The sequence below is a fragment of the Rhododendron vialii genome, chromosome 3a (assembly GCF_030253575.1).
Source record: "Rhododendron vialii isolate Sample 1 chromosome 3a, ASM3025357v1".
In the NCBI taxonomy this organism is placed as follows: Eukaryota; Viridiplantae; Streptophyta; class Magnoliopsida; order Ericales; family Ericaceae; genus Rhododendron; species Rhododendron vialii.
This window is the reverse complement of record NC_080559.1, coordinates 33,364,197-33,388,441: the sequence shown is the minus strand read 5'-3', so window position 1 is coordinate 33,388,441 and position 24,245 is coordinate 33,364,197. Positions and strand designations below refer to the sequence as shown.

The 24,245-nt window shown below is 40.6% G+C and overlaps 3 protein-coding genes and 1 long non-coding RNA gene across 5 annotated transcripts; 1 reads left to right on the top strand and 3 right to left on the bottom strand.

The window, feature by feature from the left end:
* Positions 1–89: 89 nt before the first annotated feature.
* Positions 90–11,273, top strand: LOC131320172 (ras-related protein RHN1-like). 2 transcript variants are annotated; one of them, XM_058350766.1, is made up of 8 exons: positions 90–228; positions 7,161–7,238; positions 7,346–7,513; positions 7,918–7,966; positions 8,256–8,329; positions 9,977–10,070; positions 10,448–10,571; positions 11,001–11,273. In XM_058350766.1, exons 1-7 carry the CDS (start codon positions 187–189, stop codon positions 10,546–10,548), a joined length of 606 nt encoding a protein of 201 aa, XP_058206749.1. In that variant the 5' UTR covers positions 90–186; the 3' UTR covers positions 10,549–10,571; positions 11,001–11,273. The 2 variants fall into 2 exon arrangements, with proteins under 2 accessions (XP_058206749.1, XP_058206750.1); XM_058350767.1 differs by having other exon boundaries at positions 158–232.
* LOC131320173 (uncharacterized) lies at positions 777–6,870 on the bottom strand. Its single transcript, XR_009198141.1, has 2 exons — positions 6,394–6,870; positions 777–2,742 (listed from the first exon to the last, which is right to left on the bottom strand). It is a non-coding gene; the product is annotated as an uncharacterized LOC131320173 (long non-coding RNA).
* Positions 11,274–14,581: 3,308 nt separating the features above from the next.
* Positions 14,582–15,733, bottom strand: LOC131320171 (uncharacterized). The gene has a single exon (XM_058350765.1). The coding sequence runs from the start codon at positions 15,665–15,667 to the stop codon at positions 14,867–14,869; it is 801 nt and encodes a 266-aa protein (XP_058206748.1). The 5' UTR covers positions 15,668–15,733; the 3' UTR covers positions 14,582–14,866.
* Positions 15,734–16,725: 992 nt separating this feature from the next.
* Positions 16,726–24,245, bottom strand: LOC131320170 (uncharacterized). The gene is made up of 6 exons (XM_058350764.1): positions 24,023–24,245; positions 23,816–23,948; positions 20,723–20,826; positions 18,808–18,952; positions 18,579–18,719; positions 16,726–18,436 (listed from the first exon to the last, which is right to left on the bottom strand). The coding sequence occupies exons 1-6, from the start codon at positions 24,061–24,063 to the stop codon at positions 17,216–17,218; spliced, it is 1,785 nt and encodes a 594-aa protein (XP_058206747.1). The 5' UTR covers positions 24,064–24,245; the 3' UTR covers positions 16,726–17,215.

The window sequence follows — 24,245 nt, the reverse complement described above, 5'->3', positions numbered from 1 at the left end:
GAAAGGAGGGAAGAGAAAACAAAAGCCATACGAGCCGTTGGATCACGGCGCTAAAAGCAAAACAAACTTACCAGTCAACTTACAAAACCTAACGTTCTCTCTCTCTCCCTCCCTCTCCCTCCCTCCTTTCCTTGCAACACACATCAAGGCCGCGCTTCGTTTTCACGTACCAAATCTCTCTCTCTCATGGCGAGGACTACTGGCAACAAGAACATACAAGCCAAGCTGGTAGGTACGTCTTCCCTTTAAGTTCACGGTTCACTCTTTTCTTCACGTGTTTTGAAGTGCTTTCGTATAGTTAAAAGAGTTTCAATTCATGTTAAAGTGTTAGATTAGGGTTTATAACTGCAGTTCTGTTTTTTCTAAACCTAGTTGCGAATTTTCAATCGATTAGTGGATAATTTATAGGCTATAGGTAAAGACAGTGAGCTTATTCGTAGTGCTTTGATTTGATTTAAAAGTCGAGTGCACCGGATAATGAGAGTAGTACCGTGTGATTTAACATCCTCAATACGTTGATTATGTATTTTGTATAATTAGATTTCGCATGACGAACTGATAAATTCTCACTCCAGTGACTCCACAATACATACCGGGAACATAGATGCGCGGTTTTCCACAATGTTATGCTGTTCCATTTCTCTACTATTTCGAAGTGTTTAAGGCGTAATAAACGTGATGGGTTCGATAAGTCATCGAGTATCATGGCTTTGTATAATCTTGTTGATGCAGGACAGATTTGGAATATGGCTAAGTATGATCAAGCACGAGGGAAAGGGGCTGTTTTTTGGGGCCGTGAACAGTATTTTGTAAGAAGGAGAGAAGAATTAGAGAAGGATAGATCTAGGCCTCACACCTAGGTTACCAAAGGCATCACACCTAAGGCCTTTTTAGCATCGCACCAAAGAATGAGATTGCATCACACAATCAATAAAGCTTAAAGCTAATTTTTCATTCATTCAATCATAATTCAAGCTCTTGAGATTACATGACTTATATAGACTCCAAAATACTTGAATGCAAATAACTACTCCTATTCCCAATAGGTCTAGGCAGAATGAATGTGTGAATGCAAATAACTATTCATATTCCCTAGATGGCTGGATAGGATGAATGTATACATAAAGGTTGAATGCGTTAAATATGTGGTCAAACTTCCCTAAATGAAAAGACACAAGACTCATGAAAAGTCACGGCCTTTAATGTTCCAGCCAACGCCTAATTAATATCCCAAGTAGGGCCCACATCATCCAACATATGCCAAATTAAGGCTGGGGCCTTAGAACCATCCAATCCACGTTTTTTATAGCCTTTTATCGGGTGCTGCCATTTTCCATCAACTCTTCCCGGCTTGAGAGAACTCGACCCCGACGAGTTAAAAGCATGGAACTGTTCATGAAAGTCCGGGTTGAGGCGGTGAAATTCCTCTTCAGTAATCCAAGTACAATCTGAAAGTGAATGCCCCTTCCACTTAATGAGATACTTTTGATAACCTCCATGTCGAGTCAAAATTATTTGATGATCGACCACATCTTCGATTTCATCCTCGAAACGTTTGGATGCCGGGAGAGATGCCACAGGGTCAGCCCCGGTTACTATCCTCAACATGCCCGGAATATCGAGTCAGATCCTCAATATTGAACACATTACTTATGCCCATATCATCAGGTAATTCAAGCACATAGGCGTTAGAGCTGATTTTCGTGAGAACTTTAAATGGACCAGCACTCTTTGAATGAAGTTTCTTATAAACCCCTTTAGGATACCGTTCTGGTTTGACTTGAACCATAACCATGTCGCCTTCATCAAATTCAGCAAACCTCCGCCTCAAATCAGCATGTTGTTTGTAGCTCTCATTGCTGATGGCAATCTTTCGCCGCACATCATCGTGGATATCACGGATGTGTTGACTAAAAGCTTCAGCTTCAGCACTTGGGCGAGCCTGGATAGGTAGAGGAACCAAATCTATTGGTTTCCTAGGAGCAAACCTGTGACAATTTCGAAAGGGCTGTGTCCTGTAGATCTATTTACGGAGCTGTTGTATGCAAATTCAGCCATGGGAAGCACCTGATCCCAGCTGCCAACATGATCACCCACAAGGCAGTGAAATAGATTACCCAAACTGCGGTTAACAACCTCCGTTTGACCATCAGTTTGCGGATGAAAAGCCGAAGAAAATTTCAGTTTTGTATTCAGCAACTTCCATAGCGTTCGCTAGAAGTAACTCACAAACTTTGAATCACGGGCAGAGACCATGGTCTTTGGTAATCCAGGAAGTCTAACAACTTCTTGAAAGAAGAGCTTAGCATTGTGGATAGCATCCGATGTCTTTGAACAAGGAATGAAGTGTGCCATTTTGGAGAAGTGATCCACAACCACAAAGATAGAGTCATGTTCCCGAAGGGTTTTTGGTAATCCAAGGACAAAATCCATACTTAAATCCTGCCAAGGCTCATGGGGCACAGGTAGCGGAGTGTATAAACCTGTATTCTTCTTTCTTCCCTTTGAAAGTTGGCAAGTACGGCATTGCGAAACAACCCTGCCCACATCTCACTTCAGCTTTGGCCAATAAAAGCGATCTTCGGCCATTGCAATTGTCTTATCTCTTCCAAAATGACCTGCTGCCCCTCCGGAATGAAATTCCCAAATCATTTCTTCACGGAGTGATGTGTTAGGTAAGCAAAGTCGGGTTCCCTTGAAGAGGAAACCATCATGCAAAGAAAAATCACCATATCCTCCCTGCTGTCCAGCCAGCAGCTGAGCATGTATAGAGCTGAAATCCTTACAAGAAGGATAGTCTCTCTTGAGCAAATCAAAACCCACCACTTGTATAGCCATGGAAGAGATAACATACACCACTCGGCTAAGGGCATCAGCAACCTTATTCTCTGAACCAGCCTTATGTTTGATAACAAAAGAATATTCCTGCAGAAATGAAACCCATTTGCCATGTTGATGATTCAGCTTCTTTTGAGAGTTGATGTACTTGACTACTTGAGTGCTTCATGGTCGGAAAACAACACAAACTCCTTAAAAAGAAGATAGTGTCGCCAATGGCGAAATGCTTGAATCACTGCATAAAATTCTTTTTCATAGGCGGAATACTTTTGCTTGGCTTCATTGAGTTTTTCACTAAAATAAGCAACCGGGTGCCCTTCTTGACTAAGAACACCTCCAATCCCAACATGTGATGCATCTCACGCCACTTCAAATACCTTTGAGAAGTTAGGAAGACGTAGAACAGGAGCCTCATACATCATTTTCTTTATGTCTTCGAAAGCTTTTGTTGCTGCCTTGGTCCAAACAAACTGTCCTCCTTTCATACAATTAGTGATAGGTGCCATTACCGTGCTGAAATTCCTAATAAATCGACGATAAAAAGTCGCCAACCCGTGAAAACTGCGTAAATCATGCAAGGTTTTGGGAATTGGCCACTCTAGAATAGCTTTCACTTTACTTGGGTCAACCTCCACTCCTTTAGAGGACACAATGAAACCCAAAAATACAACCCTTGGACTCATGAAAGAACACTTCTTTAAGTTCATGTAGAGTTTCTCTTGACGGAGAAGCCTCAAAACTTGTTGAAGATGAAAGATATGTTCCTCCTTGGTCTTGCTATATATATTAGAATATCATCGAAATAAACAACCAGGAAGTGACCAAAGAAAGGCTGTAATTCCTGCGTCATAAAGCGCATGAATGTACTTGGGGCATTTGTAAGGCCAAATGGCATGACTAGCCACTCATAGAGGCCATCCTTGGTCTTGAAAGCTGTCTTCCATTCATCTCCTGGCCTTATGCGTAGTTGATGGTAGCCACTTTTCAAATCGATCTTCGAGAATATACAAGAACCAGCCAGCATGTCCAACATATCATCAAGCCTTGGGATGGGGAACCGGTACTTGATTATAATCTTGTTTATAGCACGGCTATCTATGCACATGTGCCAACTGCCATCTTTCTTTGGCGTGAGCAAAGCTGGAACAGCACAAGGGCTTAAACTCTCACAAATAAACCCCTTGGACAGAAGCTCATCTACCTGTCTTTTAGGCTCTGCGCGTTCACTTGGATTCATGCGATAGGCCGGAAGATTAGGCAATTGCGATCCTGGAATGAGATCTATTGCATGCTGGACATTGCGCATGGGAGGTAATTCATTTGGGAGCTCTTTAGGTGCAACATCAGAAAAATGGGACAGCAACTCAGCCACTTCTGATGGTAATTCAGAGGCTGTTGCAGCAGCTGATTCTGATACTTCTTTTACCACCACGGCATGTATAACTCCCAGTTCCATACTCTCTATTTGAAAAAACTTCTTGGTGAGAATGTGGAGAGATTTAGGCTTTATTTTCAGCAACACCCTTTGGCTTCTTTTCCTTGTATTTTTCCATTTTAGCTGTATTCATTGGCTTCAAAACGATCTCCTTGTTCTTGAATGAGAAAGCATACGTGTTCTCTTTCCCACAATGCTGCACATCTCTATCATAAAGCCATGGTCTCCCAAGAAGGATATGTGTGACATTCATGGGAATTAAGTCACACCAAATGGAATCACTATAAGAACCATAAGATAAAGGAACTAGGCAGCGCTGAGTTACCGGAATGGAAGTGTTGTTGATCCAAGCTACCTTATACGGATGAGGATGTGGTTGAACAGGAAGCTTAAGACGCTCCACTGTGGCAGCAGATACAACATTCATGCAACTCCCACCATCAATAATAAGCTTTCGGGCTTGGTTTCCATAGCGGACCAGCATCTGAAATATAGAAGTACGCCTCCAGTCCTCCTTTTCAACTTTAGGTGCTGAAAGGATACGTCTAACAACAGAGATCAATGAATTGTCCACGTCCTCTTCTTCTAAGTCATCTGTATTTAGAACCCCAACGTCAAAAGAATCATCATTGTCATCATTATGTTGTTGGTCAAATTCAGCTTCTTGTTCCATTCCCATGTGTAAGTTCCTCTTCGGGCATTGATAGGCCATATGACCAGGTTCACCACATTTAAAGCACCTGTTGTCCTTTCCTCCCCCTTTGTTGGCTGTGTGATTCTTGCCTTTTGGATCAGCCGCATTGGCTGAAGTTTGCTTAGAAACACTGGGCCGGAAACGACTTGCATCATTGTACCCTTTAGCTGCAGTTTCCCCAACTTGAGACCCAAACTTTTTAGGAATTGGGTATTTCAAATACTCCTCCATATCCAAAGCAACCTGGAAGGCATGTTCGATACTGTACAAGGGTTGGCGAAGCAGCTCCCTCCTTATGTCTGGCCTCAAACCAGCCTTGAATCGGGCAAGAGTTTGACTTGAATCTTCTGTCACTTGACTCCTCATCTTCAGCTCATCAAATTTCTGCATATGTTCAGCCACTGACATGTTTGCTTTAACTCGATGAGTTGTTCACACAACTTCTCATGGTAACTTGATGGCATGTACTTTTCCCTCAACTTAGCCTTCATCTCTTGCCAAGTACCAATTGGTGGTTGCCCCAACCTCCAAATATCACCTTCAACACCCATCCACCAGATTTTTGCTAAGCCCACAAGCTTCATCTTAGCAAATCTCACTCGCCGATCATCAGCCATATCATACCAGTCAAAGTACTCCTCAATAGAAGCAAGCCAATCATGAAACAAAGTAGGATTGACCTTGCCTTCAAAATCTGGAACCTCCATTTTAATCTTCTTAGTGATATCTCCGGCTGTAACATAGGTCTCATGTTGGTTCCTCTGTAACAAATCATGGGTCCAGTCAGACATGGAATTTTGTTGCATTCCTTGACCTTGGCCAGCCCTAAATTGTTGACTTCGAAGGGAATCTGCGCGCTGTTTTTCTGTGCGCTCACCTTGGTTCTCACCATTTTCATTAGAATTGTTATTCCCGGAGTTTTTGCCTTGTTCGCCTCCTCGTTCACCATCATTAGGTTGAGTTCTTTAGCCTTCCAAAGTGCTGATGCGCAGATTATTATTATCCAATTGCTCCACAAGTTTTAACAGAATCTCATCACGCTGGAAATCGGTTAATCTTCCTCTAAACGGCCTTCCGGATCGTGTAGACATGATGCTACATTCGCTCTGATACCAAAATTGATGCAAGACAGATTTGGAATAGGGCTAAGTATGATCAAACACGAGGGGAAGGGGCTGTTTTTTGGGACTGTGAACAGTATTTTGTAAGAAGGAGAGAAGAATTAGAGAAGGATAGATCTAGGCCTCACACCTAGGTTACCAAAGGCATCACACCTAAGGCCTTTTTAGCATCGCACCAAAGAATGGGATTGCATCACACAATCAGTAAAGCTTAAAGCTAATTTTTCATTCATTCAATCATAATTCAAGCTCTTGAGATTACATGACTTATATAGACTCCAAAATACTTGAATGCAAATAACTACTCCTATTCCCAATAGGTCTAGGCAGAATGAATGTGTGAATGCAAATAACTATTCATATTCCCTAGATGGCTGGATAGGATGAATGTATACATAAAGGTTGAATGCATTAAATATGTGGTCAAACTTCCCTAAATGAAAAGACACAAGGCTCATGAAAAGTCACGGCCTTTAATGTTCCAGCCAATGCCTAATTAATATCCCAGGTAGGGCCCACATCATCCAACATATGCCAAATTAAGGCTTGGGCCTTAGAACCATCCAATCCACGTTTTTTATAGCCTTTTATCGGGGGCTGCCATTTTCCATCACTTGTGGATCGCAGAAGTTTAGATAAAACCTGTTGAGTATGTTCAGCTCGCTGTTTTGGTTCGGGGATAATTTTGTTAGAATACTACAGATCACCGGATGCACATTGTTGAATGGTCGAACTTGATCAAGTAGGGAGAGGAAAGAGCTACTATTCGAGTGGAAAATCTCAGAACTTCATTATGTTGTGTTGTTTCAAATTCCATTGAGGTTTTATCTGTTCAATTGGCCCGAAATCATTTCACCCCAAATGTCATGCCAAAATGTTGAGATTGATTTCTAATGTTGTTTGCCTCATGTGTGAACCTTTATACTTGGTGGATGAGAAAAGATGTAAATCAAATGATCGGTAGGTTGCGATTATGGCTATGGCACTCAGTAGGTTGCGTTTATGGCTATGGCACTCGGTAGGTTGCGTTTATGGCTATGGCACTCGAATTTAATATAGTTGCCTTTCCCAGGTATTACTTGGGGACATGGGAACGGGGAAAACCAGCTTGGTCCTGAGATTTGTGAAAGGCCAGTTTTATGAATACCAGGTTCACTCTACTATTTTTGCCCCTTATTTTGTTCTCTCTATATTAATGTATAACTATCTTTTACACATTCTCATGTTGTTGGACCTTCCGTGGGAGTAATAATGCAGGAATCAACGATTGGAGCAGCCTTTTTCACTCAAGCTTTGTCACTCAATGATGCCACAATAAAGTTTGATATTTGGGATACAGCAGGACAAGAACGGTATTACAGCTTAGCTCCAATGTACTATCGGGGTGCAGCTGCAGCCGTTGTGGTGTATGACATCACAAGCATGGTAGCTATTTGCCAAAGTTCTGAAAATTTTCTTCCTGTTGACTATCTAATGTTGATGTTCATATTTGATAGATTTTCTAATAAGGGTTGTGCATGTGAACTGTGCGGTCTTTTCCTTTCTGTCTACTGTAGTCATCTTTGATCAAACGGGTTGTTCATGAAAAACACATCATTACTTCATATTCAGTTTTTTTTTCCCTCATAGTTTTTCATTGTTCATCTTATCGATGTGCTGTCTGACCTTCCATTCCACATACTGGGAATCTTCACTATATTCACTTATGAGAATTACTGGTTGCCATATATCCCCTCATGAAAACTCCTAGTCATTGCATTTTTTGTTAGTGTGCATATATAAGTGAGAGGGAATCAACTGACAGAAGGTATATGGTGCATTTCCTTCAGGATTCATTTGAACGAGCCAAAAAGTGGGTTCAAGAGCTTCAAAGACAAGGTGATTCACTTTAGTTTTTATTCCGCTCTCATAGTTACCTTCTTGACCAAGTAAGTGAAGCTTAGCTATCAGCTAAGGCTAAAGCTGGTAGGGTCTGGAAGAGGGCCGGGCTACTCTACAGCTTTCATAGTGCTGATTACTCTTATGTCTTACACATTAGTTCAAATTTCTCCCTAGATAATTGTATTTCAGTTGAACACTGTGCATAGAAGACAATATTTAGCTTAACTTTGGTGCTTACGCTGCAATGCAGCATTAATAAAACTGTGTGGTGTTGTTGTTGTTGTAGGACATCCAAGCTTGGTAACTGTTTTGGTGGCAAATAAGGCTGACTTGGAAACAAAAAGGCAGGTGGCGAATGAGGTATGCCAGCTGATGTTGTTGGCTTTATCCATCTTTAGGGTCTAACTCATTACTATTTACCCTAAACATTTGTGTTGAATTATGAGTGGCCCTCTTCATTGAAGATGCCAAAGCAGTTGTCAAGGCTAGCTGGGCGCAAAGATGTGCCTTGCAGAGGAACCACATTTCAGTAGTGACCTTGTCTTGGTGACAAGTTCATGGATTAAGACTACTATGCATGCTAAATTGCTAATATGCTATAAAATGTCGCTACAGAAGTTTTCATGCAATGTCACTCATGCAGTTTTCATGTATCCAACTATGTGAGCTATACTGAAGTGCAATTTGCAAATAGGAGACTCATAAATCATAATGAATGAATCATCAAGCTAAACTTTTAAAAGCATTTGGCCTCCACCCTCTGGTATTTCATTTTTATTTTTCAACTTAAATTGAGGGAATAAAGTAATAAACCCAACAACATTTTGGAGTTTGTGAATTTGTCTTCTCCGATGATCTCTTTGTGAAACCGCCTCATTGATAGTATTCTAGGCAATCATATATTTTCTTACAGCCTCAACCACGTCATTGATAGTATTCTAGGCAATCATATATTTTCTTACAGCCTCAACCTAAAGTTGTTTCTTTTAAGATTTTGATGATTAAGAACTTAAAGTGATTTCTGGATGTTCTCTTGTGCTTTTGGCATCTTCAAGTTTCAACTTGGATAAAGTTGCTCTCTTACAAGGGCATGAGTTGGTTAGCCTTCGTAATGCTGAGCATCATCAAGATATCAAACCATTATTTTTCTTCTCTTCATAATCGCCCAAATTTCAGAGATTCATAGAAGTCTTATTACCCCAAGTATACAGTCTTCCGTTGAATAACTGTAGTAAACACCAAACATGTCAACCTTGAGATAATACTCAACCAACTTTCAAGTTCAACAAAAGTGTAAACTCATTATTAGAACTTATCCTGATTGATAGATTTAGCTGTTTTGTAACTAATTACGAGCATCGTCTAACAGGTTACAGAAAGCAACTGCATATCTCTGACTGTCTCCTAAGAACGCTCCACCATTTATTCGTTGGCTACAAGATAATTCATGCATGTATTTTTTTGCTTAAGAACATACAGCCAACCCTGGGGGTAGTCCTCTTAAATTCTTTCTAGGCTCCCAGAAGTCTTTTGGGATAAACCAGACTTATCAACTTTTGGCATAATGCCTTCAAAAAAAATTATCATTTCTTGATTGTGTTTGCATATTGAAATACTATGAGACCTTGGACAACTAAATAATTTACTCTGTATTGTTGTTGTCTTGATCTTTCTCTGGGAACACTTACAGAACCTCATTTTGTTTACATAACTTGAGGATTTTCGACATTGTGCCTACATAGTGGCACAATTTATTTACATGGATGTTATGATATTGGTTATCACGTACATGAATGAGAGGATGCAAAAGACAGAATGTGATCCTAGTATCATGAGAAACGGCGAGAGCTTCTCTTTGTTCTGATACCTTTGAAAGTGGGCATGTCCTTTAACACTTATATTTAAGCTGATTTACAGGAACTGGTATAATACTTGGTTTTTTTCTATGGTCCCCCGATACTTCAACTTAATCACCAAAGTTACTCAAGAAGGTTTTTGATTTTGCAGGTAGGGGAGCAATATGCTAGAGAAAGTGGATTGCTTTTCTTTGAAACTTCTGCAAAAACTGCTCAAAATGTCAATGAGCTCTTCTATGAAATAGGCAAGTATATTGCTTTTTCAGGAGTTAGTCGTGTATTTCTAGTGCATTGGATTGTAAGGATATGCCTTCATGAGTTTGGCTTGGTTGACTGTACCAGGAATATCATTTCTCTCTCTCTCTCTCTCTCTCTCTCTCTGCACACACACATGAGCTTATGTGTCATACTTATGGACCAAATTGGTTGAAAAGAATATCGTTTGTGTGATTTCGGATTAAGAAATTAGGTTATCTACCGATTTGTAAAATGGATGGTTGTGGTCCTCTTGGTAGTGTTGTTTGCAAATGTCTTGGTGTTGCAACCTTCTTCCATGGGGTCGAATTTTATCTGTGAATAGCGTTTGTCTACTTGTGTGCTCATAATCACTAATCTTTTGCAGCAAAGAGATTGGCAAAAGCTGCCCCTCCGAGGCCAACAGGAATGAAGCTGCATAGGAGATCTCAAGAAGGGGGAAGAAGAGTATTTTGTTGTTCCAGCTGACACCAGATCTAGGGAAGAGAATTGTAAGTGATTTTCTCGGTTTTAGTCCCTCTTTGTCTGGAAAATATGTACTAGTACGTAGACATCTACAATGAGCTTAGTAGCTACATGGTAGGTTATGTTTTACGATATCTTACAAATGTAGGAGTATAAACTACCTTTACCAGACACCCAAACACTTTGACAACGGAATGAAATACGTTGCAACTCGAGTAGTTGGACCGTTACTTGAGAAGCGTTTTCAGTGGTTCGAGTTTTGTTGTTACTGCAAACTATGTATGCGAGTATGCAACGCCTCTATAACATTTGAACTGCCCAATAGTACCTTGTGAATATTATTTCAACCTTACTCTTAGACATTTACGTAACCGTACCCAGTCATGTAACATAGATAGTACATGATGTCAGAACTATTTTCCTTTCAATACTTTTTTTTTTCTTCATCTTAACAGGTACTCGGAAATGATTTACAAGGGTATTGTTCCATGAGAGAGATCCCCTTACGGCTCATCGAAGCTGAAGGCGAGCGACAATTTGTCGAAGCCAGCCACAACTTATAAATTGTTGTTGTATATGTAACGTACTCCCTTGCAATAGCTTTGTCACATGTGTTGAATTGTTTTTCAATGCTCAATTATGTGTTCAGTTCTACAAAAGAACATGGAACTGAAATGTGAACAAAGATTCAGCAATAACGACGTTAGATATTGTGCCTCATTTATTAATCACGACTTCCAAAATAGTACTATAAGTTGCTTTTCTTTCAACACATCATCGATTGATTATGAGCCGGATGTCTTTTTAAAATTTAGCCATAGTCGTTTTCGAGGAATGGTTGTGAAGAATGCTGTCTCTTTAATTGTCGATTCTTAACCCTTCATTTGCGTCAAACGATGGGCATAGGGAGATGCTGCCAAGCGGGCCTGCCAATGTAGTGATGCTGAGCGGTCAATCTGGTTGTTCACCTAGGCAATCGACGGCTCGGATTTTAATTCGAGCAACGGACGGTTCAGATATTTATGCGCTCGGATTATATTCGAGCCGACTGTGCCAGGGATCCGGCCGTTCGACACCGCTGCCAAGCACCCCCGCTTGGCAGCATTTTTCTACAATGAGAATGTGCAGTTGTAGTATTGCGACTCGCATTGTAATTACGCGAATCAGTCACTTTACGAACCAATTTTTTGTTGGGAATTGATTTTTACACTCTCTCTTTTGATATTCACACTCCCTTTTTTGGATTTTAGTATTAAAAGTGTGTAATTTTTTTGCTAAAAGACAAAAAAAATGAGTGTAGAAATAAAAAAGGGAGTGTAGAAATCAATTTACTTTTTTAATTTTTGGTGAGAGTTAAATAAAACATGTACACTTGCTGTAAGCGACAAACTTGTGTAACTAGGGAAGTGTTGTGCACACCCGGGTTGTTGATCTCGACAATCAATGGTTCGGATTGCACGGTGCTGTGCGTAATCTCAATCGTACAACTAAACAGGCAATTTGGACTATTGATTTTTGAGACTAACAATCTGGATGTGCATAACACGTTGCTGTGCACCCTGCAGAGCACCATCCTGTGTAAACTAGAAAGACCTGGTCGTTTATCTAGGCAATTGATGGCTCAGATCTAAATTCGAGTAACGGACGGTTCATATATTTATGCACTGGGATTATATTCGAGCCGATTGTGCCGCTCGGCATCGCTGCCAAGCACGCCCACTTAGCAGCATTTCTTACAATGAGAATGTGCTGTTGTAATATTGTGACTTGTACTGTAATTATGCGAATCAATCACTTTACGGACTAATTTTTGTTGGGAATTGGTTTCTACACTCCATTTTTTGGATTTTAGTGTTGAAAGTGTATGTAATTTTTTTGTTAAAGACAAAAAAATGAGTGTAAAAATAAAAAACGGGAGTGTAGAGATCATTTTTTTTGCGAGTTAAATAAAACATTTACACCTGCCGTAAGACAACCCTGTGTAACTGGAGAGGTGTTGTGCACATCCGGCCTGTTGATCTCGGCAATCAACGATTAGGATTGCTCAGTGCTGTGCATAATCTTAACCGTACAATTATACAGGCAATTCAGACCATTGATTTTTAAGATCAACGGTCCAAATGCGCATAACACGTTATTGTGCACCCTTGCAGAGCACCATCCTGCGTAAACTAGAAAGACCTGGTCCATCTCATTTCTTGGATTCTCAAAGAGTTGTTGGTCACCTTGCATTAACTGGTAGCTTCTCTCTCTAAATCGCAAGGGTCCTTTTCAAGTAGTAATACATACAGAGACCAAACAAAGACTTGTCGTTATCTAAGTGGACAAAGGTCTACGGAGCATATTATTTTAGTACTAATATTCCTCGGCCCTCAAAATGCATTGAAATCAGCACACAAGATCCATAAAAAAAAACAGACTTGTTTTCTTGACCTCTGTTTTGTTGGTCCACCAACCCTTCACATGCACCTTCACAGTCCCAACACACCCAATTCTATATAGTTTAAAAAAACAAAGCCTTGTTTTCTTTCTCCTAAATGGGAAATTAAACAGAAACCCTCTCCGAAAATACCCACACAGCCAAATGGGAAACCAAAAAGTGAATCATGTCCTGCAAAGATGTGTGTGCGCGCGCGCTCGTGAGAGAGAGAGAGAGAGCAAACAGACAGACAGAGTAATAGTATATGGAAGAGATGGGCGTGGGTCTTGGTTAACGAGCCATGGTTCACGCCTTGAAGTGAAAAAAGGTCGGAAAAGAGCTGCTTCATCTGCTAGACTAGTAGTAGTAGTAGTAGTTGTTGTTGTTGTTGTTGTACCCAGTAGTACTATTAACACAAGATTCCCAAGCTCACAAAGTTTCTAAGAAACCCAACAAAACGTGAATTAAGTAACAAGCACAGAAGTTGGGGACCATTTGTTATATTTCCGAAAATGGAGTTTGGGATAGGATAATAGTCCCATCTAATGCAGGGGCGGATACGGAATTATACGAGGGACGCTTCTTAATAAAATGTTGAAAATTATCGAACGATTATGACGATATGTTGCTATGTTTAAACATCCAACGTATACTTCTACGAAAGTTTATGAACAAAGTGTAAAAACTCAACTACAAGTAGCAAGCCCAAGAGCCTAATAGCTAGAATTATCAACTAGAATGACAGAAATCCATTCAAAGCCCTAACAATAGTTTTAAAATAGCTAATTTTATGAACACAATCAACAAACATGAAATTAAAAGAAAAGAAAAACCGATTAGCATTGTGATTTTGGCACTCCAATAAATGATGGAGGGACTCCAAAATTGAACTGTGTTGATACACAAAATGACGCCGTTTTGGAGACCCTAGCTCCATCAATTTTTGGAGTGCTTTGCTATGTTCGGATTGGTGTTTGAATTTTTTTTTGAAAAATAGTAGAGGTAATAAGTAAAGAGAGATAGAGAGATAAATATTGGAAGTAGGCATCTGTCGGGAAAAATCTAGTAATTCATGTAATAGTAAGCTGTTCCAAAAAGAAAAAACGTTCTAATAGTGAGCCAAGTATCATTATTTTAGGAATACAGCTCATGCTGGACTGCAGAGAGTTGTTCATGTGATTTTATTCTTGGCTATCCAATTTTTGATGGTTTAGAAAAGGTTGAAATAATCTTTATGGGAAAAAATTCTTTCCAAAAAAATTCTTTTTAAAATCTCAACCATTAATTGCGGCGATAAACGACTGAAATGTAACTGCAAAGGCCCTCCCGACAGTTGGACGAGAAGCCAGGTCCTTTATCGAAGCTTAGAAGAACACGTAACCCCTGATTCTGCATTGGATAATTTGGATCTCTTCGGATTATGATTTCTCCATATAAAGACCATAAATAGGAAAAAAACCAAATTGATTTGTCAATCATAGTCAAGTGATTTTACAGGATTTATTTACAAACAAGCTAATGACAAGAATCATTATCTAATTTTTTTCGAAGATAAATGTAACGAACTAATGTGTGAGAAGATTAGCGCATTAAACGGAGTAATTTACATCGATACCTACAAAATGATCGAATCATATAACTGTTGTCAAACAACAATTACCATCCAACAAACCAGACAGAAGTCATCTCAAAACAAAAGAAAAAGAAGAGCAACCTTACATGCACAAATAAACGTGCATAATTCTGGATACATCTGTATCGGAAATTGTTCGATCCATGTGGATTCCTTAATATTTTACGGTTCACATGCATTAGATAGTTCCAGACACATTCGTGTCAGAATAGGCTTTCTAAAAGAGGAAAAAGACAAGAAACACTAAACCCTGCGAAACCCAGAGGAAATCACCAGGAAGGAGAAGTACATGGAGAAGCTGAAGATGAGTCACTATTGCTGTTAGAATCGCTAGAAGTGGCCAACGAACGAGCATCTTTCAAAGAAACGGAACACCCCTCCGCCGGAAGCTTCTTCATCGGCGACAACGGAGGCGTGCTTGCCACAACGCCCACAACCCACGAATCGGGACTGGACGACGCCAGCGAAGATCCTTCGCCGGGAAACCCCTCGTCTCCCAACCGCGAAGGCGACGTGTCTGGTGTCTCGAATGGGGTATCCAACCTGCTTCCCCTGCCCCCGTCCTCATCATAAATTGGATTACATATGTAAACCAGATGCTGTCCCCCATCCTCATCATACATTAGATTAATTTTGTCAACTGGGTTTGGTGGGGTCAATGAGATGATGAAGGGAGGAGAGAGTGGCGGCGACCATGCGGCGGCAGCGGGTGGTTGTTGGGTGTGTTGCTGCTTCTCGACGTCCACCGCCGTGTATTCTTCGCCGTGGACGACGGCGGGGTAGAGAAAGCTTCTTGGAGCATCGAGTACTCCGTGTGCATGGAAGGTTCTAAGAGGTTTGGGAGACAAAATTTGGTCTTGAAGTGGGTGGGAAGGAGAGGAGGAGGAGTCGTTCGCCGGAGTGTTGGAGGCGGTGGCGGCGGTGGTGGATGGGGTCGGTTTGCGGCGGCGGCGGAGTAGCATGGAGCAGTAGAGCTCAGCTAAGAGAATTAGGACCAGGCCTAATACTGTGGCAAGAATCGCCAACATGACCAGGGTTGCCCCCATAATCACTTTGGACGTTCCCTTCATCTCTCTCTCTCTCTCTCTCTAGTGTGTGTGGGAGTGAGAGGGAAAAAAACAAGGGTAACTGTAATAAATGGTAGAGAGAGGGAGTGATAAGGCTCTGTTTTTGGCGGGAAAGAGTACTCTTGAGTACGTAAAGGCGTTGTTAACTGTGAGATTCGGGGTTAAAGCGGTCATTTCGCCTTTTAAAGAACATATACTAGTAGTACTTTTTTTTTTTCCCCAAAGATATTCCGATGGGTTTCGCCAACTTTGCATTGACTAATTCTCGGAAGACCAATCTCATTGTCAATTAAAAGAAGTCCATTTAAAGATCGGGCAAAATCTACTATAGATCTTAGGAGGGAGCAAGCATTGGAGAAGAATTTGGAGGTGGATTCAGCGCTTAATCTTATTGTTCGTTCAACAATCAATGATCTGAGTTTTAAAAAATTCTTTTAGTAAAAAGTTTATCTTCTCTAAATTCTTTTACAATTTGGACCATCCAAAAGTGAAATTGAGCGTTGCTGAATGCTGCTGTCTCTAAAGACGACATCCCCCCAAGATCCCATTGGAGAGTGCCACGGTGGAAATGTAATTGTACTTACTACTTACACAGCAGCACCGTAGACTCCGTAGGAGAGGTTATTGAGTGTTTTTTGAATAATGCTCCGCATCAATCACAACATATCATATTTAACTTTGTCCTATAATTTACAAACACAAAAGTCATGAATCTTTGTCCCATAATTTACAAACACAAAAGTCATGAATCGAGCAGTATTAACCATCCACAATACACATGGAGTACCACATGTTCACGCTCCAAGAGCAAGGAATAATTTAGGACACTGACAATAGCACCTCGACCGACCAGATACCTACACAACTTCTGCAAAGAAATGGCAGAACGAAGCCGTTAATGGAATTCAACAGTCAAAGAGTGATCCATAATTCAACAACAGAATCTTGTGACAAACATATAAAACAGAGGACTAAATAGTACTATCAAATACCAATTGAAATACTCCAGTAAACATCAGCTGAAAAAAGGAAAAAAAAAAAACACTGGAAGAGTAGCAACATTGAAAAATCTCTCCAACTTATATCAATTAATCTCAGGAATCTGTACCACGAACAGTGTCAATGAATTGTTACAACAACACAAGCAGGCATTGCGAACGATTGAAACCGAACTTTGTAAAACTCTTGCCATATGCATAGGCTAGAAAAAAACCACTCAGGGATATGCTCTGATCAACGAGTTGCAGGCCTTGTAAGTCTAGGACTAACTCCGGCTTGGTGATTATGAGCGTAGACCAGGGGAGAACGTATTTTTGTGCAACAGTTACATCAATGTGGTGCATTTGTTCCTCTCACACATTAGAGGCCCGCTGCATCACGTTTGTACAGCGTTAATGTACCTGATACCCAAAAATACCACCTCCTCCCCAAGAACAAGTTTGAGGGGCTCCTCTCCTCCTGCTCTCGGAAAGCAGAACGCCAAAGGAATGTTCATGTAACTAAATCAAGACACCATATTCCAAATCCAATTGTTTTTCCTTTTTGACCCTTTTACCGCCCCCTCAGGGCGGCAAGCTGGGCAGCCAAATCATCATAATCAGGTAACTTGGGATGCACGTGCCCTGCCGGCTTATCCGGCTGAAATGAATTGGCACGAGTATAAACTTTTACAATTGGCTCTGCTGGATCAATTTGCTCACGAGGGAGAGAAACACATCTGGTGGGATGAGGACCCATTTCATCCTGCACATTATGAGTCCCACTGGAAGCTTTTTTCGACTTTCTCCTTGCCGTTTCTTGGTCATAGTTTGATGTTTTTGTACTGTAATGCAACAGTAGATTATCGATCACCCTTTCATCTTCATATTTCCGATGATGCTCGTCCTTAAGCAATATATGCAATCCCTTTGAGCTGTCTCTTCTCCTGCTACTCGAACTTCCCTTCACACGCCCACCAACTTCACTATAACCAACTTCATCGTGACTCGATGATGAGGGCTCAGAGTGTTTTCTCCGCATAGACCTTGGTCTTGGAATGGGTATATCATTCTGATAAGGTAAATCCTTCTCATACTTTGGATGGTTTGATTCTTTCTGGACCCTCTCTGAACCACGCACTGCATTCTCTCTCTTGCGGGTTGAAGGGTCCATGGAAGCTTCTGCATCAAATACATGTTTTGCGTCTAATGATTTAATATAAGGCGGAGGGACAAGTTTATCCCTCGATTTGATGTACGGCGGAGGGGGAGCAGTACTGGAGTAGCGCTTCAACCCATCTCTCTCTTCCTCCTGAACTTTGCTTGTCGTGTTTGCAGTGTGCAATTGACCATAATTGTCAAAACTGTTCAAACTATCATTGCGCACCTCATATCTCCTATTAACAAATTCGGTCCTTTTTCCAACACCCTTTGCAGCGGAGTCCTCCTTCCCATTAGATGACCGTAATTCATGGTTATGTTGAGTGAATTCCTGTCTTGGTCGGGGGCCAATGTCAAAGTTGTCTCTCTTTGGGTTAGATTGTTCGCCACCAGCGGATGGTTTCTGACTCTTACCAGTTGACTCTTCTCTTCTAAAGTGGCGATGGTCCAAGTCTTCTTTTTTCAAGAGATTTACCTCCCCGCCTTTGTTCACTCTGTATTTGTCGCTAGAAATCTCATTCCTCTCTTTAGACGAATGACTTTGTTTATCTATCTTTGTGACAGTTTCCTTGTCCTTGGGAAATTTGTCTTTATCTTCGTGGTCGTGAAATGGCCCATATTTCTTAGGTCGGCCCTGCAAAATATCAGACAAGTGCAGAGGAACTCAGCCTTGAATAAAATCTTAAGCATGATTTTGAAGCGAAGTTAATTGCAGTAAAATCATTTATTAATTCATTTGTATATAATTCGTGAATTGAGCACAGGAAAGGTGTTACCTGGCAAGATGCAGAGGGATTAGCCATCCTCTTTTCAAAACCCCTGGAGTCCCATTTTATTGAGAACTCCAATGCTATGTCATGCAACAGCTTGATTTTCTTCTCTGTCGTTGGAGGCCTCGAAGCTAAATTTTTAACAAACTGACAACAACATTAAGGCGGTTAAATGTAGAAACAAAACTATAGCTTCATTGGTATCGTATGTAGAGTGCATTCCTTAAGAACTCACATCTTGATTAACAAAATGTTCCAAAGAACTTCCATATCTCTCCTGAAATGTATCCCTAAGGTCACGTAATTCAGGAAAATCAGAAAATCTTGCCGCAGCAAACATCAGGGACCCCACCGCCTCTCTGCATTCCTCGGGGCATTCACTGGAAAGAAAACAGACAGGGGAAGCATATTAACATCCATTCAATTTATTTCAATCCAAAGTCACCTGACTGAAACTTTACCAAAAGATGGCCCTTTGAAGAAAAATCTTTTAACTTAAGAAGCTATAAGCATAGCTTCTGATGTAAGATATCATCTCACTATGTGTTTATATTTGTCCCTTCGTGTCTGTGGGTGAATAAGCATAGCTTCTGATGTAAGATATCATCTCGCTATGTGTTTATATTTGTCCCTTTGTGTCCGTGGGTGACTGAATTCTGGCTAAATTAGCATGTTTTTGTCTCTCATTCAATCCAAGAAAAATGCCCAAACACAGAAGTAATTGAATATATAATAAGAGTGAAAGAACAGAAGTGCTACTTACACAACCACCAACCACAACCACAACTCCAACCACAACCCCCTCTGGGGATGGCAAAGTGAACCGAACTGATGGGTATCCGAACCGTAACTGATTTTTTTCCCCGAACCATAACTGAAAAATTCCCCGTGGATGTGGGTATGGTGGAGGATGTGAGATAAATGAAATGGTTCGGTTCGGTTGTGGTTCATCAAATACCCGATCTGATCCGTAACCGAACGGAAACCATGTACTCCGTAATTATGAAATTACCCCTTCATACACACACACACACACTACCCAATTTTAGGGTTTGCAGAATATGTCGCAGCACCTGCAAAACTCTCTCTCCACGAAGCACCTCCACTCCCCAAACTCTCTCACTCCATTCATTACCGGCCGCCGAGCCCGTTCATCCTCCTCCGTCGTACATCTTCAGTAGGCCCCAATCACCATCGTTGTTGATTTTTTTCTTCGGGCCATATGGGTTTCTGCAACTTCCCACCAAAGGCAGAGAACCTCCTCAAATGGAGAAATTGATCTTACAAATTCGAAGGGCTGGAAGTTAATCAAAATCCTAAATTACTAAAATCAAATCCTCTCTCTCTCTCCAGTCTCCTCCTCAACAGGTCTGCTGCTTCAATATATATATATAAAGGCCGAAAAAAAAAGATCTTTTGCTTCTCTCTCCCTAAAGATCTTCTTTGTAACTGTTGGTAGCTATTTTGTACTCTATTTTATGGTTTCAAAATCCACGGGTGCCCATATGAGTTTCTGATTTTGAACCAAATTCGGTTACCCAATCGGTTCGGGGATTACCCAAACCCCGTTTGGTTCGGTTATGGTTCCTTCTTCCTCTCCCCGTTCGGGTATCGGAGCGGATATGGGTAGGCTTTCGGTTTCGGGAATCGGGTACGGAAATCCCCATATCCGCCCTGAATGCCCCGATTGCCATCCCTACCCTCTCAAATGTATGTGAGACCTACACATGGAGATGTGGGCCCTACATTTATGTGAGAGGGTTGTGGTTGGTGATTGTGTACCTAACATTTCTCGTGAAAGAAGTAATAATGACACACCATTGTGCAGGTGCTTCACATGCGACTAGAAGATGATACGTTGACAACATATCCGACGATTAACTACTTATCCAGCTTGGCTTTCACGGTTTTCAGCATTAAGTTATTCATGGGTCTACAAAACATATCAATTCAATATCTTCGATAATTCAGTTTAATGCCATATTTCAATTGATCTATCAAATACTATATAAAATTGCAATCTAATCCATTTTCATGGTACGTCATTCCCATTCTCCGTGCCACGAGTCAGGATATATGCGTACACAGAGTCTGAGCAAACAGAAACCAAATATAACGTGTCTAATAAGACCACAATGATCTGCACAGACCTCTGTTTTTGCATGGCTGAAAGCTGCTTTAATATGTGTACACAGGACTGCTCAATGAAGTCATAGCATGACAAGAGGTTCAGTTCAGAGATATATTCTTCTGTCTGCTTGTCCTCGCAAAAAGAACACTTCTATTAGATCAGAATAATTCCACGCCATAGAAAAAGAATGGAAGATTTTTAAAAGTTGATTGCAAGGATAGATGAAAGAGTAATCAGTCAATTTAATTATTATGATTATGAACCAAGGATTAGTTGGAGTATTGTGCTTAATTTGTCTCTTACCAGTTGACTCTTCTCTTCTAAAGTAGCGATGGTCCAAGTCTTCTCTTTTCAAGAGATTTGCCTTTGTTCACTCTGTATTTGTCGCTAGAAAGCTCATTCCTCTCTTCAGACGAGTGACTTTTTTTTTTATCTATCTTTGTGACAGTTTCCGTGTAGCTAATGAAGTTTCAACTTGAATAAAGTAACCACAGCCTGAGTACGTGACTGACGATTAAGAAACTTCCTACCTTCTCCATTATCACCACCTTAGCCACATGGTTCACTCAAGAAGGGTGCCGCACGCACTCTCGATGCGCGAACTTAGGAATTCTCAATCAATTGGAAAGAATGGCACTCTGATTTGGTGAGACCCTAAACTATAAGACAACTTGATAGTTTTTCTGTCAATCAATCCTATACGTGGCTGCTATTTTCACCATACACAACATTTATTGCTCTTTCACGTGCAAAATTGAATCTGTGCACCAATGTTGCTACTCTACATAAAGTCAGCCTACACCCCCAGCTAGAGCCTAGAATCCAAAAGTAGAGTGTAATCAGATTTATAGGAAACGTGTTTTGTGACTGTTGAAAATGGAACCTAGGAAAATTAAAGAAGTTAAACCAGTAAAACCACTAACCAACCTATAACTTGTTTTAGACTAATCTTCTTAATAATATATAAAGGCCTGCTCTCACGCTCTCAATCTCATTTAAGATTACTATTTTATGTGTCTAGACTCTTAAGTGGTCAAATTTTATTCTCCAAGCATATATGAAATATCATTTCGTAGTAAGTCACAAGATATCTCTTTTAGCTTGTGCAATCAGCATGAATTTTGTATAGACCGCACGAATATTCAAAGAACTATGCATGAAAAATATAAATTTAGGTATACACAGAAGAAGCAGCTGTGAGATGCTCTGTATTACACTTCTTCTAAGTTCTAAATATTGACGCTTTTGCGCTCCTGCTCTCGCAGCCGCACTAGCTCGTGCACGCGGATTGAGTGACTTAGATTAAACTCAGACACAGGGTACCGTATAATTAAGTACAGTAAGTCTAGTGCGTGATAACACCTTAAGATATTGAAACTGCACCAAGTAGCAGAACTAAACTCTGGCCCACATGCCAAGTAATTATGTTGAGTCACTTTAATAACTTACGCAGAAGATTGAAAGAATACAACATATCGGTTTTTCCACAGAGTAAATTAACAACCTACTGGAAATAAAGACACTTCTCACCAGTTGTTTGGACTGCTGGGCTTAGTTAAACTAAACAAGAAGTAATATACTATTACAAATCCTTGCCTCGATACCAACAAAACCTCCACAATTATAAACTTGGTTTTCTACTTCCTCTGCCCATTTGTTGGAACATAATGGGGAATGCAGCTTTTAAAGAAACATAATTGTTGCAGTCAAACCTTTCCAAAAAACTGCCCTTGAAGGGTAAATTTGATTCCTTCGAGCAGTTTACTCCAAATCAAAAGAGAGGGGCACAAGGGGAATCCAACAAATGCACTTGCACTACGGGACGTCCAAACATGAAATAATGACTAAATAATGGACGAATGAGTACATTCATCTAGAATGAGAATACTTCCATTTTAAGGTGAGACAAAGAATCATTTGCACATATGTAGGGCTGTATAGAATGAAGTGCATGATATCACCGATTTGTTATGTGCAAAATTCCTTGATAGAAGTTGGCATGCATTAAATGAGTAGAAGTATAAGTTGAAATTCATCAACAAGACATATAATGGTATAAAGAACACACAGAGCAAAAACAAGAATTAGGACCCATGAAAATGTCTTGCTGCGTTACAACTTACAACCACAATGAAGGCATCAACAAACACTTATTACAACTACCATCAATCCATCACTACTTCAAGCATTCACGTCAAGTGTCTCCGCTCAGCACATGCCTATATATGCAGCACAAAAATTTACTAAAATTAAAGGTTGGCTTATTACGCAAGAACGTATTAGGTATGAAGCATTCCCAATTGCTTGAGGTTTTGATATAAGATAAAGAATATGTCATATAGATGTAGAAACCAGGCCGAATCTTTAATTCCTATATGCAGCATTAAGTCCATATGTGATATGATCAAGCTCTAAGCCGACTTTGTTTAGAGTCACAGAGGGAGGACACAAAGGCTTCTACGTCAAAACCGGCGTCATACATTACGTATCATACAAATTCAATTGCCAAAAGTGTCAGACCAGCAAACAGAACCGTAACCATTAAAAATTTGAGAAGAAACAGCTCTTATCTAGATTTTGTTGAGGATTTTGAATAGGTTTTTCATGCACAGCATAGCACACGGGTTGTACTGCCCTGGTGCACGTTCTGAATAAAATACCATCTTTACGCATCAAAAATGGCGGTTAAGATCAAACCAAGCCCCTAAAAATTGATGTACGGCCCTACGGCAGTGCAGAAGAACTTATCCTACTCAAAGCGGTGCCAAGAAGACTAAATTTGCTGCACCAGCCTCTATAAACATAAACATGGACGGTGCAAAGAGAATTAAGTAACTCAAACATATATATACACACACACACACCACGGATCAAGTCTCAGAAAACAAAAAAAGAAGAACAAAAGAGAGAGAAGGCAAATAAATTACTTTCAAATCCTAATCACTCCAAACTAACGAATCCAGGAGACTCAAACTCGAATTGTATGTACATTTCCTAATATTTTGTCCCAGATTAGTCAAAGCGAAGCAAGCTGCACGGATCAGCACGCAGTAATCGGACCAAACGAACGAAAACAGGAATCGGATGGAAAGGAGAGGATCAGTGTTCTCACCCTTCCGTAGGCGTCAGTGTCGAGGCCGTTAGCGAGTAACTGAGCGAGGTTGCTCTTCAGATACAGCTGCGTCGCCTCCTTCCTCCTCCACAGCACGTCGATTCGCGTCCTCGTCAACTTGATCAGCGATTTGCTGCGTCACACAACACAAAATCAACATACCTTTCAGAGAGAGAGAGAGAGAGAGAGAGAGAGAGAGCAACTAACCATTTGGAGCTAAATCCTCGCCCTAACATGCCGCCCAACATCTTGGATCTCCGTGTTGTTCGATTCGATTGAAGAATTCAACCGCAGGCAGGGAGTTAGATCTTTCTGCTAAATACACGCAGTGAGTGGACTATAAGCTCACAGTTTGCGTGAAATACCATTGTCAAATGTACAGCCCGGAAATTTGCTCTACTCACTGAAAATACTACTCTCATTTTTTTTT